This window comes from Microcaecilia unicolor, chromosome 5, assembly GCF_901765095.1.
Source record: "Microcaecilia unicolor chromosome 5, aMicUni1.1, whole genome shotgun sequence".
Taxonomy (NCBI): Eukaryota; Metazoa; Chordata; class Amphibia; order Gymnophiona; family Siphonopidae; genus Microcaecilia; species Microcaecilia unicolor.
Genome location: NC_044035.1, coordinates 180,511,845 through 180,531,721, shown reverse-complemented (window position 1 = coordinate 180,531,721; position 19,877 = coordinate 180,511,845). Strand labels below are relative to the sequence as shown.

At 42.4% G+C, this 19,877-nt stretch overlaps 1 protein-coding gene across 1 annotated transcript in view; it reads left to right on the top strand.

The window, feature by feature from the left end:
- WDR59 (WD repeat domain 59) overlaps window positions 1-19,319 on the top strand; it is a 355,903-nt gene extending 336,584 nt beyond the window's left edge. Inside the window, exons 24-26 of the mRNA XM_030203634.1 lie at window positions 10,747-10,870; window positions 17,130-17,272; window positions 17,953-19,319. Of these exons, the coding sequence (XP_030059494.1) occupies window positions 10,747-10,870; window positions 17,130-17,272; window positions 17,953-18,188 (503 nt within the window). The 3' untranslated portion in view covers window positions 18,189-19,319. The remainder of the gene's footprint in view (window positions 1-10,746; window positions 10,871-17,129; window positions 17,273-17,952) is intronic.
- Window positions 19,320-19,877: the final 558 nt, after the last annotated feature.

Genomic DNA, 19,877 nt, shown 5'->3' with positions numbered 1-19,877 from the left:
TGCCAAAGGTCGTGTCGGAGTTCCATCTGAACCAGTCAATTGTCTTGCCAACATTCTTTCCCCGTCCTCATTCCTGCCCTGCTGAACGTCAGCTGCACACATTGGACTGCAAGAGAGCATTGGCCTTCTACCTGGAGCAGACACAGCCCCACAGACAGTCCGCCCAATTGTTTGTTTCTTTTGATCCCAATAGGAGGGGAGTGGCTGTAGGGAAACGCACCATATCCAATTGGCTAGCAGATTGCATTTCCTTCACTTACGCCCAGGCGGGGCTGGCTCTTGAGGGTCATGTCACGGCTCATAATGTTAGAGCCATGGCTGCGTCGGTAGCCCACTTGAAGTCAGCCTCCATTGAAGAAATTTGCAAAGCTGCGACGTGGTCATCTGTCCACACATTCACATCTCATTACTGCCTGCAGCAGGATACCCGACGCGACAGTCGGTTCGGGCAGTCAGTTCTTCAGAACCTGTTTGGGCTTTAGGATCCAACTCCACCCCCCGAGGGCCCTGTTTGTCTGTTCCAGGCTGCACTCTCAGTTAGTTGGTAAATTTTTTAGGTCAATCTCAGTTATGTCCTCGCCGTTGCGAGGCCCAATTGACCTTGGTTGTTGTTTTGAGTGAGCCTGGGGGCTAGGGATACCCCATCAGTGAGAACAAGCAGCCTGCTTGTCCTCGGAGAAAGCGAATGCTACATACCTGTAGAAGGTATTCTCCGAGGACAGCAGGCTGATTGTTCTCACAAACCCGCCCGCCTCCCCTTTGGAGTTGTGTCTTCCCTTGAAGTGTATTGTCTTGCTACATACTGGACTGGCCGGCTCGAGCCGGTTTTGGGCGGGAAGACGGCCGCGCATGCGCGCGAGGACTAGCAAAGGACTTTGCTAGTGAAGTTTCTGATTGGAGGGGCTGCCGTGGACGTCACCCATCAGTGAGAACAATCAGCCTGCTGTCCTCGGAGAATACCTTCTACAGGTATGTAGCATTCGCTTTATCCCTTTCCCCTCTGAGATATCCCATTTTTTGTATCTCATAGACTACACTATACAACTTGATATTCAAATAACAAGTTATCTTCGAAACCATCTTTGTTCATGAGGTCAGTTCTCTTACATAAATTCTTTGCATTTTTGGCTATGTTAGATCACATGTTGATGTACCAATGTATTGATGGGTTTTTTTTTTCCATCTTTAGTCTCGTTGATTTTTTCTGTATACCATTTTAGCACTGGTTCCTGTATTCAATCTGGATTATAGTTTAAACTAGAACACTTTTTATGAGAGATTCGTTTTGCATGGATGTTTGTATTTTATTCTTATGGAAAATTGCATATTGTGTTGAATTTAATTTTTTTTTTTGTTATGCAAGCTAATTGTTTATAATTTATAATTCCTGTGTTTTTATAAATGTCTTTATATATTTTTGTAGATTCTTGATGCAGTCACACTGGCCGAAACACAGTGCTGTGTCATTCTTTTATGAGAGTTCTTTTACAGAATAAACTTGAGTTTAATATGACGTCATCTCCCACGTGTCTTTTCTGGAAGAGTCCTGTTGATTACACTACTCCTGTTTCCAATTACTGGTGTTTTGCCATCTAATCACTGCTAAGCTTGTTTGGGTCCACGCCTTCTATACAAGATTCCTTTGTGTATCCCTCATATTTTGAATTCCATTACTGTTTTCATCTCCACCACATCCCATGGGAGGACATTCCAGATATCTACTACCCTTTCCATGAAAAAGAGCTTCCTGGCATTATTCCTGAGTTGGCCTCCCTGCAACCTCAATTCATGTCCTCTAACACCTTCCTGTCTCTGGAAACGTTTGTAGATTAATAGTTTTCAAATATTAGAATGTGTGTATCATATCACCCCTGTCTCTCCTTTCCTCCAGGGTATACATGTTCAGTCTTTCAAGTCTCTCTTCATACATCTTGTGACGTAAACTCCATACCATTTTTGTTGCTGTGGTGGGTAGAATCTTGTCTACCTGGAATCCCCTGAATCCCACTGATCCTTCAGTGGCTGCTTTTGAACGTTTGGTGTTGGGGGACCTCCACAGAATGGAACAACAGGGATCGCATGTTCAATATAATCTTTCTTAAAAACAATATTGGGCCCTTCGGGGTTTGATAAAGGACCCCCTCCCTTGTCATCAAGAGAGCAGACTAGGGAGGGGCTATTGTTGTAATAGACCGATAGCAATATTTAGATGAAGCATATAGTAGCTTTATGATGTACAATTCTATTTTGCCAGACCTTTGACCATTCTTCTAATTTTTGGAGATCTCCCTCCAGGGTATCCACTATATTGGCTAGCTTTGTGTCATCCACAAAAAGGCAAGCTTTTTCTTCTAACCCTTCAGCAATGTCTCTTACAAATATATTAAACAGAATCAGTCCCATTACCAACCCCTGAGGCACTCCACTACTCACTTTCCTTTCCTCTGAGTGGACCCAAAGTGGTGAACTGGATTGGAAACTGGCTGACCAACAAGCAACAAAGGGTATTCATTTTGGGTCCTAAGTTCAGCCTTTTCAGGAGTCTTCTGTGAGGAACCGAATCAAAGGCTTTGCTGAAATCCAAGTAGATTACATCTAGAGCATGTCTTTTATCTGGTTATTTGGTCACTCAGTCAAAGAAATCAATTAGATTCATTTGGCAGGATTGTCTTGGATCCTGCAGCCCGTTGCCATCTAGAAAGTTAATTATTTTTTCCGTCAGCAGCGACTCCATTATTTTTCTTACCACTGATGTGAAACTTGCCAGCCTGTATTTTCCCACTTCTTCCCTGTCCCCATTTTTATGAAGAAGGGACCACATCAGCTTGTCTCCAATCCCACAGAACCTCTCCCTTCTCTAAAGATATATTAAATAAATCCTTAAGAGGTCCCACCAGGACTTCTCTGAGCTCCCTCATTATCCTGGGATGTATCCCATCCTGCCCCATAGCTTTGTCTATGTTCAGATTTTCAAGCTGTTTGTATTCTCTGAACGGTGCACTATCCATTCCATTCCCAGATATACCCTTGGAAGCTGTCCACGGTCCTTCTGCAGGATTTTCTTCCATGAACACCAAAGAGAAGTATTTGTGTAACTCATTTGCTTTATCCTCAACACTCTCCACATATCCATTCTCAGCACCTTTCAGTCTTACAGTTCTGTTTCTATCTTTGTCCTTTCCCAATACTTACTTTGAACTTTATTTCTTTAAGTGTGTTCCTTTGAACCTGTATTTTTAAAATAGTTTTTGTAATAACCAGCACCCAGTGTCTTACTACTTTTGGTGGGTCTCTTATCTACCTTCCTTTTGTTTTTCTACAGTATGGCAACCGCCAGGGATAAATTTAGTTTGTCTCTGTTGAACTCTGTTTGTGGAGTGGCACATTCCTGTTTTGCTGTTGCCGTGCATTAGTCTTTGCAGAACAACTTTATAAGAAATAAATGCTGGTTCTTAGCTAACTCATCAGACTACTTGTATCTAGCTGATCTGTAGCCTTCTCTGGAGTCCTTGAGGTTTGTCTTAACAAAAAATAAAAAAGCACAAACTACTAGTCAAAGCAGTGCCAGATTTGATTTATCTGAAAAGCAATTCTCATCCGACTTCTGGATATAATTTATTCCTTTATTTTCAGATTGCAAGCATTTTAAGCCTGTTTTAAGCTGTATTCCAGGCTGGCTAATAGCAACAGCTTTGCATAGCTATCGTGCAGACTTGTCCCAGAGGGGCTGCAGTTTGCTTATAATTTTGGTGCACCTTAGCTTTCAACTGTTTTATATGGACTTCAGAGCTTCGCTGTGCTGTGCTTTTGCAGCAGCCACTGGGCTTGTGCGGTCCTCTGTGCCCAGCCGAAGGGCAGACTATGGCAGCCTTCACGTTTCTTTGGTGGAGCCCTGCTGTGATACAGCAGCACGTTATAGGGCACAACTCCAATGGGTGGATGAGCTTATTGTTGGTATACATGCATGGCATTTCTATTGCAGAATCTGTTTTAGAACACTGCTAACGCAGTAACTAGCTATGGAGGCTGCAGCATTCAGATCTATGAAGTGCCGGCAGCAGCATTTTGTCAGATGGTGTTACTCCAATTTCTACAATCATCAATATCATCCAGCTGAAACAAGATGCCTTCTAGTTCCCTCAGCTGTACTAACATACAACATTCCAGCATCACAACCTCAACCTCAACCTCAACCTCCAGTTTTAGGACAGTCTATAGTATGGCTCAGTTGTGGCATTCATGTCAAGTTTTTCTTCACTGCTCACTGATGGGCCACATCTCCCCCTCAGTTTTTGCTCTTCACTTTGTGGCTGCTGACAGTTTTATGTTCCCCCTCTGGCAACAGCCTGTAGCCTATTACTGCATCAACTGGCTCCATTTTGGTGTGTGCTTCTCCTCACTGCTATGTAGCTAGTGTGCTGCTGTCCATTTTGCATTTTCTAGCTATGTGTCATAGACACCAATGAGCTGATTGTCAAAGGGACTCGCTGCTCCTGTGTTTGTTGGTGTTAAGGTTGTATTACGCTGTGTCTACAGCTCACATTTCCCGGCCCTATGTAAGGTATATTCTCCGAGGACAAGCAGGCTGCCTGTTCTCACATGTGGGTCGACGTTTGCGTCGGCCCGGGAATCGGACGGCTATTTTGCAAGCAAAATATAAAAAAACCTTTCTAGAGTCTTCTGGTGTGCAGCCATCTTCCCGCCCATTGCGTGAGCATTCCCGCTCAGTTATTTTTTCTCCACAGTGAGGTGCAGTTGAGTTTTTCCCCACTCCTCGCAGGCCCAGGAAAGAGTTTTCTGCTACTTTTTTGTCTTTTTGTCTTTTTCCTTTTATTTGTATTAGAATTTATAGTTTAAAAAAAAAAACTCCCGTAGTTTTCTTTATTTTTTTTTTTTTGCCCCTTTTTAAGTTTCCTTTGTTTTTCGATGGCTGCGTGGTCGGTTTGCTCCATTTTTCGTGCCCTTTTTTCTTTTAACGGGCACGATCACCGAAACTGTTTTTTCTTCCATGTCATCGAAGACACCCAGTGGCTTCAAACGTACTCAGTGTTTTGGGCCCGACCACAGCCCGGCCGCTTGTAGTCTGTGTCTTCGCATGAAGAAACGGACTCAAGCGTCTTGAGAAGTCCAACGAGAGAAGCTTTTTGGGGCTCAATTCGGTCCTTTGACGTCGACGTCGAGAGCTAAGGTAATGGCTGCGGAACGACCAACTCGTGCTGGGAGCAGTGAGGCATCGAGTGGATCTCCACCTGACTCAAGGCCTCCTGTTATGCAGGCCCCCCGGGACCGTTCTTCATCAGACTCGGCCCCGAGGAGACGTGAGGATTCCACGTCTTCCTCATTGGTACTGAGGAGTCTCGATGGGGGCGTTGAGCGAAAGCAAAGAAGCACCGTCATCGTTCTCATTCGACACATGGTGCCAGGAGCTCTGAGGCGTTGAGGGATTTGGCACTCGAGAAGCGTCGGCGCTGTGAGTATCGCTCTCCCTCTATACAGGAGGTGCCGATGCGTTCGTTTAGCAGCCCAGTACCTGCTCCTGAGTCTTGACAGATTCTGCCATCGGCTCCTGTACTGACCCCGCAGCCTTGTCTGATGGCGGCTCTCGATGAGCACATCAGGGCCCTGCTTCCAGAGTTTCTGAAAGGGTTAATGCGCCAGTCTGCTTTGGTGTCGGGGGTGCTTGCGCCTTCCGTACCGTCTGCTGCAGCGGTATCTGGCCCTTCACCTGTGGTGAGGTCCCCGACCTTGGTGCCACCTGCGGCATTGGTGTCAGCTGCCACCCATGTCGACTCTCATCTCATCCAAGTGGAGAATGCCGGTTATAGACCTCATGGTGACTCATCTCAATGCCAAAGCCCCGAGGTTCTTCAGCAGCTGTGGCCTCTGAGGCTCCTTCTCTGTGTTTCCTCCCTGGCCCATGATTGGCAGGGTGCTCCACCAAATTCAGTGTCACCTGGGGCAGTTGATCCTGGTGGCGACGGATTTGTGCTGTCATCCCTAGTGACGTGGTCATCACTTTACACTTTTGCAAAGCACTATCGTTTGGATGTGGTGCTGCGCTCAGATGTGGCTTTTGGGGTGGCAGTTCTTTCTGCAGGGGCCTCTGGTTCCCACCCTACTTTGCTACATCCCATAAGTCTCTGGATTCATCTGCTGCTGGTGCTGAGGAATGAGAAATTGTCTTACCTGGTCATTTTCTTTCCTTTAGATGCAGCAGATGAATCCTGGTTTTCAGCTAGGTTTTTTTGGCAGCTGGGGTTTTTTTGCCATGGAAGGCTGCAAGAGCTTTTTGCTGTTGTTCAAGGGTTATTGTTAGAGGTTTGTGTTGTTGCTGTTGCTTTACAGGTATTCAAATCAATTTGGTCTAAGTTCCTGTGGGGAAGGAGAAAGTTCTTGCGGTGTGTTCTTCTGGTGTTTTCTTCTGCTTTTTCTATTCGACTGTTGGCTGAGTTAGGAGCATGGTGTCCCATATACCACTTCAGTTCAGTGTTTCTCTATCTCCACCTGCTGGTAGATGGACACACCTCACAAGTTTCTGGATTCATCTGCTGCATCTAAAGGAAAGACAATTATCAGATAAGACATAATTTCTCGTTTTCGATAGCGGAGAAAGGCTGAACATCGATAGGTATCATTTCACTGGTCTGTCTGTCCCACTGCATTTTCTTCAACATAATCAGTTAAGCTTGGTTGACTTCTGGGTATCTCATGTTCTATCAGCATTCTTTCATATTTGTCAGCATGTTTATGCTTTAAATGATTATTTAAAATGGAAGTTATGATGTTTTTTGACAAGCCTACACCATGTGAAATCAATGCCTTGCACATGATGCATATAGCTTGCTTAGATCTTCATCCATTACCATATAGTACTTCTATATAGGACTCTGTTTATCCATTTTTAAGTAAGGTTTAATAACACTCTTCTATAACATAGACAAGCCTAATTACGCCACTTAAATACCCCTGTTTATGCATGATATAAGAACGTTTGATTCACAATACAAAGGTCGAACTCAAAGTGAATAGAAAAGTTCATACCAGCTCAGCATTGACACCAGTGAATCTTGCGTAAAAATGTTATAATGCATTTAGGTTCAGGTTTATTTCATTTGATTAACCATGTAAGGAAATCCGTCAAAGCAGCAGAGTACAGTAAACAAAATGAAACAAAGGACATACACTGTCTGAAAGAAACTCCAGCATTATGAAAGAAAAATAAAGAAAAGATATTGCTTACTCTGCCATGTCTCCAGACCCTGGCGCATCCATTCCAAACAGGCCAGCCATATAAGCTAATATGGGATCCAGTTAAAAAGTTACATCAAATGCTTCTCAAGAAAGATGCGTTTTTAATAGCTTCTTAAAAAGAGGGCAAGGAAGATTTCATATACACAAAAAAAATGGAAGCTGGTTCCAGAACATAGGATTGTCACACTAAACACTGAATTTCAAAAGGTAACCAAAGAGACTTCGTGAAAGGATGAAACCAACAACTGGCATTGCTGAGCAGACCAGAGAGACATAGAAGAAATGTAGGGAATCAAAAACTGAGACAGAAATAAAGGAGAACCAACATGTAGAATTTTGTGCACCAAAACCAATACCTTAAATGTTGTGCGAAATTTAATCAGTAGCCAAAGCTTGGGGGAGATATGCCATATTTCTCGTCCCAAAGAGCAGTTTCATGGCAGTGTTCTGCACCAATTGAAGCCGCTTAAGCTTTCTTTGGCAAAGATCCCTAAACAGAGAATTACAATAATCTGATTGAGTACTAATGCGTGCAGAATATTCGGAGGACCCCCTTTTCTAATAGGCATTGAAATGAACGGATCTGCAGTAGTTTTAAAAAAACATTTACTCACTACTACTGATACATGAGACCAGAAAGGCAAACGTCCTGTTTCCACATAGAGTGTGTCGGGGGGGGGGGGGGGGGGGGGGGGGGCTGTGGGGCTGGCACGGGTGGTGTGTGTCAGTCACATTGCTTGCTGCCGGCAAGGATCTGTTCTTTGAGGGGTGAGCGGGAGGGAGAGGTGTTGGGAGTTTTCAGCTGGCAGGGTTTGGGGATTCCCACCACCCACTGCATAGGTGGGCCTGCATGTCACTGGTGCATAAGTTGTTTAACTCTCAAGAAATTACCAGATCACAAATGGATGAACTACTGTTAGCGCAAAAGTTGTGCAACGCCCTAGAAAAATTATTCTCTAACTGATGACTTAGGTGGCTATATTCATTACTTATAGGTGCTGTATGTTGTACAGACACTCAAACGTGTAGGATGATGGCAAATGCTGAAATTACATTTATTAAATAAAGAAGAACAATGGTCTCGTATAGAATCAGAAGCAATAATGTGTTTGATTTGTCAAAAATAAAAGATGGTGCAGAGAAGTGGGCGTTAGATTTGTTAGAAACTGAGCAACATTTTAGGGAGAGGAAGACCTGAAAGGTTGAAGAGTAACCTAGTGGTTGATGTGGTGGGCTGGGAGCCTGGGGAGCTGGGTTTGGTTCCCACTGTAGCTCCTTGTGACACTCTGTGGGTCACTTGGCCCTCCATTGCCTCAGATACAAAGCTTAGATTGTGAGCCCACTAAGGACAGAGAAAGTACTGCTTGTAGTATATGGACCACTTTGGATGTGCTACAGAAAGGCAGTATATCAAATCCACAACATTTTACTACTGTCAGCTTTTAAATTAGATCATGGGGAAAAGCTGACAGTTATTCAGCAGCAAATAATTTGGCATGATGTATCTTTGATGGACACACACAAAACATAACAGGGAAATGTTGGCTGGGTGCCTTTAAGTTAAAGGCAGACAGAGCTGCCAGGGACTTGTGACCTGGATTGGCCACTGTTGGGTGTATTGCTTAATTCTAGTCTAAGAACATAAGAATAGCCGTACTGGGTCAGATCAATGGTCCATTTAGCCCAGTAAACTGCGTCCAACACCCTAATTTCATTTCTAACTGGAATCTGACCACCACAGATAGACAAGAAAGATGAGCTCACAGACTGTTGATTCCTGCAAAAAAAAATACAGCTTTCATTTTTTGCGTGCTTAGTTGAATCTTATTAACTTGTAGTCAGTGGGCGATTTTAGAAAGATGAGAATTCAACAGAGACAATGACCGAGTGTTGCAAACATTGAAGGTGGCCAAAATTTGAGTGTCATCTGCATATATATAAGGGATCAATCCCAACGACTGAATCAATACACCAGTGGTGCCATGAAGATGTTAAATAGCATAGGTGCAAGCAGAGATCTGTGGGGCACTCCACTTGGAAGAGAAAAAGCAGAAGAATACTTTGTACCCCAAAGCACTAAGATCTTTCACATAGATAAGATTTAAACTGTTGCAGCACTGAACCAGAAATCTCTATACTATGCAGACGGTCAATAAGATGTGGTCCACCAGGTCAAAAACCACCGACAGACCTAGAGATAAAAGAAGAGCGACTGTCATTATATAGTACTTCTCGAATATTAATGACCAAACCTACCAGCACTGTTTCTGTACTGTGATATGGGCGAAACCCAGTTTGACTAGGGTGAAGAATGGCATTATTTTCAATGAAGAAGGTCAAATGATCTGCCACCAGACATTCAGCCACCTTTGAAATAAAAGGAAGATGAGCTATAGGCCGATAATTAAAATATCCCTATCCAGGCGAGGATCTTTCTGATGTGGTCTAATCGTTGCAAACTTCCAGATACAGGGTACATGCCCCTACTCCAAGTTATCCTGAATCATCTTAGAAATAAAGTGAAGAAAAATGTACTGCATTGTTTCAATACAGTAGAGGGGGGATCATGAGTTGCTGTAGTAGACTTTTAAAGCCTGGGCAACGTCAGAAAGGGATGGTACAGTGAAAACAAAGTGCTACTTCCAACTGAGAGTGTGAATCTACAGAATCTGGAACAGAAGGAGATGAGAAAACAGGGACCACTGAAGTTCCCTGATCCAATGCTTGGCTCAAGGCCAAGATTTTACCAGAAAAACGATCAGCTAGGTCAGCTGCTACTACTATTCAGCCAAATATGAATAATGTATTTGATATACTGTTCGGGGTCAAAAGAGTTTGAATATGAATATTTGGTACAGCTTTGGTTGAGGCTCCATTTTGTTTTCTGATGTCTTTCTTTTCTTTCTTTGTAAGCACTGACCCTCCTTCCTTTTCTGTTCTGCCTATCTTCTGTTTTTCTTCCCTTTCTTCACCTCCTGTCTTTTCTTTTGAGTGCCAACCTTCTTTCTTTCCCTCTGTTATGGAAGCTTGGGAGAATAGAATGGAGGAGTAGTCTAATCGTTAGTGCAGTGGACTGAAAACCTGGGGAACTGGGTTCAATTCCCACCATGGCTCTTTAAGACCCTGGGCAAGTCACTGAACCCTCCATTATCGCAGGCACAAAAACGGATTGTGAGCCCAACTTATTTGGTTCTACTACAGAAAGGTGGTCCTATTTTTCCTTCCTTTCTTTTCTTTTTGTGTTCTTTTCCCTACCTGCTGCTCATTTGCTTAACTTTTGTGTTTATATTCCCTTCCCTTTTGCCTTCAACTGTCATTGTAATTCTTTTCCTTAGTTCATTGTAAGCCGCTTTGGGGCTGCGTTATGTGGCAAAAAGCGGGGTATAAATGATCTAAAATAAATATATGAAATTTATGATCTGTTACCTGTCTTTTTACTTATGCTTTGCAAAAAATCTCTGATGTATTAAACTTATCTTATTGATTCTCTTGCAGTGGGCCGGGACGCAGAGCATCTCTCTCCCTGGTGTGAATCTTCTCCTGATGAGTATCGCTATGGAAACTCAACTTATATCGACCCCCGTGAGCGAGAGAGAGACCAGCATGACAAAAACAAAAGGTGAAATGGATCAGTGCTTCCTCATTATTCATGACCAACTACTTGAACTTAACTCTAGCCCAAATACATGGTGTCACCTGGGGAATATTGAGGAAAAGGTGTGATGAATGAACTATGTCACTTATTTTAAAAGAGCATATTTTATTTCAAATACTTGTCTTTTATATAATCATTTTAAGATGAATTAGCAAAGGTTCAAAGAGATACCAAAATGATAAAGGGGGTGGAACTCCTCTCATATGAGGAAAGGCTAAAGAGGTTAGGGCTCTTCAGCTTGGAAAAGAGACGGATGAGGGGGAGATATGATTGAGGTCTACAAAATCTTGAATGGTGTAGAACGGGTAAAAGTGAATCGATTCTTCACTCTTTCACAAATTACAAAGAAATAGACACTCAAAGAAATAGGAGGAAATATTTTTTTCACTCAAACAATGGTTAAGCTCTGAAACTCGTTGCTGCAGGGTGTAGTAACAGGTTAGCATATCTGGATTTTAAAAAGGTTTGAACAAGTTCCTGGAGGAAAAGTCCATAGTCTGCTACTGAGACAGACATGGGGAAGCCACTGCTTGCCCTGGGAAAACAGGATACTGGTCTAGATGGACTATTGGTCTGACTCGGTATGGCTATTCTTATGTTCTTGTAGTTAGTGCTGTGCATACAAAACACATTTATGTTTATCCTATTACTAGATGATAAACATTTTTGTGCTTTTCTTCCTTAAGGAAGTTGACCATGTATAATTGACCATGACTGAAGCAAACTTGAAATATATTGCATCAACTTTGAATATTTATCTTTTGGGTCAAACAAATTTTGAAAAAAATGTATTAACAATGCTTATCTAGTATTTTTTTTTAATTATTATTTTCATTACCTTAAGTAATTAGGAACATACAACCAATAATGGACATGAGTATAAAAACTCTCCATTGAGACTTCCAGCACAGCATCACTTGTAGATGAGGCTTGTATGCAAGGACTTTTACTTTCAGTTAAGAGGTGTTCCTGGGGGTGGTGTTATGAAGGAGTTTACACTTACACGCATACTTTTTAAAATTCAAGTATATGCATATTAATTTTCATGAAACTTCATGCACTAAATAGCAGATGTAAATGTGTGCATCTAGCTTTTTTTGTAAAGCGCACTTAGAGAAAAGTACGTTCATGCTTTTGCTAATGTGGGCAGTTATAATATTTACCCTGTAAATGGTTAGGCATGTAACAGATTTAAAACAGTTGAACAGAGATCTTCGTAGGCCATAAATCTTATGTTCCACTAGACTAGTGCTTCCCACGTTTTTACCGAACATGACCCAATTTTAGCACTTAAAAATTCATGTGACCATAGATGATGATGAAACTAAATAGTAAACTTCCAGTGGGCAAGTCACTTATTAACAAAATAAGTATCTGTATATAATATGTAAACTGTTTTGATTGTAACCACAGAAAAGCAGTATATCAAATCTCATCCTAGTTTCCCCTTTCCCTTTCATTTAAGCAATTACTGCTCCTCTTCCTCATTCACTTCCTCCTCCTTCCCCCGTTACCCCACATATAGAAAGCATGAAGGCAGTGGGGGAATCACAGGGGGACCAGGATTTGTTGAGGTTTAGGAAGGGGTAGAAAACTTTTTAATTCTATTGTGCATTGGAGTAGGAGAAGTTGGGATAACACTGTAGAGTGAGGGACTGGTTTTTTATGTTCTATATTTTATGTCCATATTGTTTCATTTCTGTTTGTGCACTATAGGTAGCTTATTTTAGGATTTGTAGTTTATAAATATGAATTAAAATAAAATAAATAAAAGCAGATGTAGCAGAGAGCTGAGAAGGTGGTAGTCCTATTCCCTTCATTCTTCTCCTTGTTATCAAATGCCCAGACACAATTACCCACTGTGTAAAATCTCTTCACTTTCTAGTGCTCAGGCGTTAATTACAAAATAGATGGCATGCGTATTCCTTTCTAATCATTAATGCAGACATTAAACTGTGAAAGAAGATTTTTAGGATTCTGAAAACATAATCTTGAATCCTGTATCTGATTGTTGAACACATATAGAAAGACTTTTTTTTTTGCTCCTACCCCTGATGCTTACTCATTTCACCCCTCCCCCCCTCTTTCTGGAAAAGCTGCAAAGCCTCATCTCCGCTCTCCAGCCTTTAATGATGCTGCAAAGCCATTCCTTTTCCTTGAGCCCTGCAGATTCCAAGTAACCCTAGCCTCTTCCCTCCTAATTGAAAATTCCGCTTCCATGTACTCATGATGCTTCTTGACCCATCATTCCTCTCTCCCTCCTTCTGATGCCTCCCAGCCCTCCTACTCCCTTCTGAAACCACTTCCTCTTTACCTTTCTACCAATAATGTCTTCACCCTCCTATTTAATCTCCTTTTGCCTTGCTTCCTCCCTCCCTCCCGCCTAACCCCCAATGATTCTACCATATTCTCAATCTGTACCATTTCTTTTTTTTTTTAACGTATGTTTATTATTTTCTCAATCTGTACCATTTCTATTGATACTTCCACTCCTTTGCCCTTTCACCAATGATTTCTGCTCTCCAGTGATGTTCTAGGCCTAATTCTTCCACCTCACGACAATTCAGACTTTCTCCCCCTCCTGAGTGTTCCTAATAATCTTTTTCCTTTGGTGGTGATCCTGTCCTGCCCTGACCTCCACCCACCCCCCCCCCCCACCCCCCAATGCTCTCCTCGGCTGATTCTTTGGTTCCCCCTTGAACACTTTCAGGTGCCTTGTGATGTATTTTAGGATCCTGAAAGTAAGAGTGGGAAGGAGCATTATCTGTGGGAGAGAGGGGAATGTAAGGACAAATGTTACCAGGAGAGTGAAGGGTGAGGAGTAGCATCATGACCATGAGCAAAGACACCAGGTGTTGGAGGGTCTGAAGACCATAAGGAGCATCACCAAGGACAATAAGGTGGGAGATTGCTCTTGTTACTCAGAGAGCAGAGTTTGATGACAAATGTTCCATAGAGCCAAGCAGGAGAAGTGCAGGCATATTTCTTGGTGATATCATCTGACCTTGTCTGTATGGTGGAGTTCTCCCCACACTAAGAGAAAAAAAGAAAACCTGTTAGCTTGTTTAGGCATGCATGGGGATTCCTGTTAACTATAGTAAGCCCCACTCAGTCTGTTTTTATTGTGCACCTATCCTGTCATGTTCACCTTACCTTTCCTCATCTCTCCTTAGAACCAAAAGAAAAAAAAATCAAGAGAATAGGCATTTTGAAGGACATTTTAACAGCTCACAAGGGTTCTGGAGTAAGAGCTTCTCACTCCTGTGGTATGTCTGCCAAGGCTTTCCCCCCTATAGGCCCAGATCTGGTACCCACCAGGGGAGGCTTCCAGCAAGACTGCTGCCTGCCTACTCTCCTGCCATACTGAGTGTAATTCCCACACTAGCTGCAGTGAAAATAGGAAGTACCCACAGTCAACAATGCTTCACTTTTCACAGGTGCACTCACCACCACCAATAAGATTATCACTAGCACTGCCTTTCACCCCCAAACCGCTAACACCAAACAGATGGTGATAGATCATTACAGGGGTCAAAGTCAGCAAAATACTTATATAAACAAACAGAAACGACCTCAGAGCCCCTTACCTCAAAAGAGCAAATATTGCCTCCATATTCAGTAGATACAACTGCCCCCCATCAAAAAAAGGCAGGTCAAAGAACAGACCTATGCTTTCCCCACTTGCACCAGTTGAGACCAGCAGTGCCTTCCTTCAACTTCTCCAGAGATTTGTGCACAATTCCACTGCATTACTACAGGGTTCCACCACAACCCTTCCTCCACCTCCAATCACTCCTACCACCAACTGGAAGTGAGAGTTGTCTGAACCACTGGAGATCCCACAGGGACCAAACATGGCGATATGGTTGGTATTGCGTATTCCCAATTCCCCTCTGTATGAATCAGAGGATATAGACGCTGCACCCTGTGATACACCTGCCATCCAGAAACCTTCTTTCCTCTTTCAGATCCAGTTCTTCAAGAAAACCCAGCAGACTATTCGTATCCATGCTTTCCCCAAAAAATACTGAAAGCTGTGGAACTAGCTTCCTTAGGTACTCCCACTGACGGGCAATTGTCAAACCATTTTCAAAACCTGCAGCACTTCCAAATAGATCGTAGCACCTCTAAGCCATCAAATCCTCCAGGCTATTCAGCTGAATATCTGGCAGAAATCACCTTCTGATGCAGCTACCAAGAGAAGACTCAAGCTGAGATACAAAGTTCATAATGCTCCAGGACATGTCCACATCCAACTATCAGATGTCAAAGCTATCAGAAGCAGCTGTCAGGAAAGCAAATTCATCTTATTCCCAGTTTTCCTCCCCACCTGTTAGGCAGAAGAACATACCAGTAATTGTTGCTTACTCTGAAAAATTGTGGCACACTGATTAGAAATACTCCATTATCAACATATGCTTCTTCGTCAGCTGGAGGAGTCTTATTGAAGCCTCTGAACATTTTTCTTTACTCCTTGAGGATCTGTAAGAAGCAGTATATAACCTTATTTGATCTACATATGATGCCTATGATAGTGTCTCCAGAAAAGCAGTGGTAACCATTAGCGCTCACGGCATGGCCTGTTCAAAGCCTCAGGACTTTGGGAAAACCTGTATGAACTCCTTACCGATGTACCCTGTCTTGGAGATGGTGTCTTCAGAGATAGGATCAAAGACACAGTTTCACAGATTAAGGACAACTTTCATGAGCGCTCTTCCCAACTAGCAGAGCAATTGTTTCTATACAGAAAATCTATGCAATCTGCCTCTAGAAAAGTACATTCTCAGCAATGTTTTCAACAGTTCTGTCTGAGAAGATGCTAGGCAAAGCCCACAGTTCCATCCTACACAACCATGTGGAGAAAAAGAGACCTTGTGTCTACATTAGCCCACAGCCTCAACTTCTGATACTCTCAAACTTAACCTGTCCTTTGACAACCACCCAGTTGGAGGCAGACTCCTTCACTTCATGGAGGCCTGTGAAACTATCACATCAGATGAGTAGGCGCTCAGCAATGTGGCCAAGGTATACAGACTGAACTTCACACATTACCCACCCAGTCAGGACCTGAGTCTCCCATGCAACATGTCTCTCACTATGCATCCATCTTGGTATTGGAACTTAAAATTGAAGAGGTCTCCTCCACTAAACAAGGAAAAGGTTTCTGTTCCAATTTTTTCCTCATCAACTCCAGGTCTTAGTAAAGAAAAAAACAGTGTAAGAGAAAGTCTCTGCACATCCATCCTAAATTTGTACCCATAGTAATTTCAGATTTCCACATCAATGATCTATAATACTTCTGTGATTGTTTTTTTTTTCCTGGTCTATGTGCAACCTCTGCAGAAGAAACATCACACATCTCAAATTGTAAGCAAGTACTTCTGTGACCTCTGAGGGACCAACAACATGCAACACTCTTCTCAAATGTTTTACATTCAATCCAAACAACCTACATTTCCCTGCCGTGAAACCCACTTTCTCTGCCTGGGTTGCTGATTGCATAATTTCTGCTACCTTCAAATAGGCTCAGATACTCCTCCTAGAGCAACAACGATTTCAATAGCCAGCCTTAGAGCCACACTGCTCATTGACATTTGCAAAGAAGCAACTTTGGATCTCTGTCCATACCTTCACAAAGCATGACTGTCTGTACTCCATAGACAGCAAGGAAATACAGCCACGCTTACCTATCCTCCTCTCCCCTTGCAAAACTGGCATTCTTCATCTTTCTACATAGCTATGGAGCAGACTGAGGAGAAGTGCAGCTTACTATACAGAGCAATAGAAATCAAACAAAATAAAACATGGAAAAGAAAATAAGATGATACCTTTTTTATTGGACATAACTTAATACATTTCTTGATAACCTTAAGAGTGGACTAACACAGCTACCACACTCCTCTACTATACAGAGCAAGAATCCTGATGCACACCTAAACAAGTTAAAATAGATTATTTTTTAAAATTTAGTCTGGGATGAACTGCAGCATATAGAAAATGTTGGATGATGTCACCAAGAAGTGTGGCTGCATTCCCCTGCTATCTAAAGAGAACTCCTGTTATAGGTAAGAAACTAAGCTATATAGTTGGGAGACTATAGAGCAATGTCTCAAATATGGAGGGTTGGTAAGAAACATAGTAATTTGGAAAAGGAAAGAACTCACACATTTAGAACCCTAAAATGTATAAATTCCATGGTGTTTCTTGGTATTTACTTCCACAGACTACTGGATCCTGCCAATATTCAGCAATTTGATGACTTCAAGAAATGCTATGGTGAAATCCTATATCGTTGGGGGCTGCGGGAAAAAAGAGCCGAAGTTTTAAAGTTTGTCTCATGTCCTCCAGAGCCTCACAGAGGAATTGGTTAGTGTTGCTACTGAAAAGGCCCCATTATTGCAGGCCTCTCATACCTAAGTTTTAATTCCCTGATGAAGGGGTCCATGTCTGCTGCTTCACTTCCTCCCTTCCTTTTGTGACTTAGGTATTCTTCTTTATCCCCGATATTGACCTTCTCTTCTAATGCCATTAATTTGATTTATTGTAACCTTCCTTATCGCATTTATACCCCCTTTCCTTTTATTAATTTTACTGTGAACTGTTTAGATGTCATTTTATTGGCGTATATCAAATAATTTTAAACCTTTGAGGTAAGGAGAGAAACCATACAGCATAAAATAAACAGGGGAACCACATTTCTTAGTGCATTGGACAATCCTATAGTCTTTAGTTGGATCACCTCTCTGTGTAGGTAGATGACATATTTAACCAGAAAACACAGTAAATTTGTAGAAATGGCTATATGAATAATGCTGCACTATAATCTTGCTAAGGTTCCTACCATCTGGGATGATGTAGGATCCCTTATGCCTTGGCACATCGGGATCAAGAAGATGCAGAGAGCAATTCTGAACCTCTAGCCTACCCTTCTGCTCTATATATTGCTATGTTTGTTTGAGAAGTATAGAGAAAACAAATTGAGTCTCATTGCTTTTGCTCACTACAGACATATAACCCATCTTTCTTTTTCTTTGTTCCTTTTGCAGAATTTGGTGTGTACTGCACCCATTGTCGAAGTGAAGTCCGTGGTACTCAGTGTGCTATTTGCAAAGGTTTCACCTTCCAGTGTGCCATCTGCCATGTGGCAGTGAGGGGCTCCTCTAACTTCTGTCTGACCTGTGGGCACGGGGGCCACACCAGCCACATGATGGAATGGTTCTGCACACAGGAGGTCTGCCCCACGGGCTGTGGCTGCCACTGTCTGCTCGAGAGCACCTTCTAGCACCAGGAATAAGCAATGGGCATTAGTGAAACCAGGTGTAATATTACCGTTGCCAGTCTCGGCCTCCCTGTTAATTTCAGAAGAATTGCTCTGCCGGGTTAGGAGGAGCAGGCTTTTTCTGGAGGAGGATTCAAAGGCACCTGTCATTGCTCGTCAATTCACGAGCTGTACTGGAGTAAGAGTGCACAGTCTAAGCACAGGCAGACTGATTACTTATTAGGGGAAGCTTGTCTTGGTTTCTAGTGCTGCTATAAAAAAAATTCAGACAAGAGAAATCATCAACCCAGAAGAAGCAGCTTAACCAGCAGAGAAGGATGTGATGCTGTCTTGCTGACTAACAAGAGACAGAAGTATTAAAAATCACAGGAAATCTCTATTTCAGAAGTGAACAGTTGTAACCATTAACTCGCAATATGCATCTGAGGAACAAACTATGTGCCTGCAAAGACATCTTTATTTGTGGATGTTGCATTCACTTGATCTGTTACTATCCCGCAGCTTTTCAAAGAGGGGGCATGAATGGACTTTCTGATGATTTTGGCTGGTTTTGTTAGGGTAAAAAAATGAGAAGGAAAATCAAAGGTCACACCTCCACCTGGCAGCTGTGTCTATAGACACTTGTTATATCATGTGCAGAGAAATCTGAGTTATTGCAGTGTACCATTGTTTAGATGCAGTGATTGTGATGCCACATACTGTTTGTTCTAATGTGATGACATACTGAGGATAGCATGATCTAAGGATCAGATAGTCACACAGGATGACCAGATCAACTTACTGCTCACTGGACTTGCTCCAAGGTTGTTTTCCTCTGATAGGAGCATCTGGTGATGGCAGCCTCCAGTCTGGGCAGGTTTCTGATAGGATGAGAGCTCTCATTGTCTGATCCTTTTGAATTGCATTTTCACAGTGCTTCTTCTGGTCACACCCTTCCTCAGGAATCTGTCATAGGTTCCATAGGGCCCCTGCACTAAGCTGGTGTTTTCCAGCTGTGTCTTAAGTACCTCTCAGGTGTCGGATGAAGAACCCCTAAATTCAGTAATGAGTTACTTGATGTCTTCTTGTGTGGATTTAATTGTTTTTAATATATAATTTCTTATCTAATAAATGTATTTTCATTTGTGTCCTTTATCTTTACTACCTTGTCTTCTCTTCTTTGGCAATTATTTCCAGTCCCTTTATGCCCCTTGTTTTGTTCCACTTCCTTCCTTCCATGCCCCTCCTCCTTTTGTGTGTTATTTTTTTTTTTTAAGAACTAAAATGCATATACTTCACAAGGGGAAAAATTTGTAATCTTGCAGGACTATTTTGAACTCTAGGCAAACAAGTATATTGAGTCGTCGTCGTCCCCCCCCCCCCAACAACAGTGGTATACATATATTTTAAACTTCCCAGAAATGGGGATCCACATGGTTCTGCAGAGGAGAAAGCAGCAGGTAAGAAGTGCTGCTTACCAATTTCTTCTGCACAGGGGGGTGGAGAAAACAAGACAATGGTGGTTTAGTGCGCCCTTGAATACACACACACACACATTTCATTATTCCAGCAGCTTACTTACCAGGGCAAAAATCTATCTTGGGATCTACTGAATTTGCACATCTGAGATGGCCCTAGGCAAATGCTTAGTTTGCCTGTACCTTAATCCTGCCTGGTCTATCAGCAATTCCATGCAATTACTGTCTGATTTTC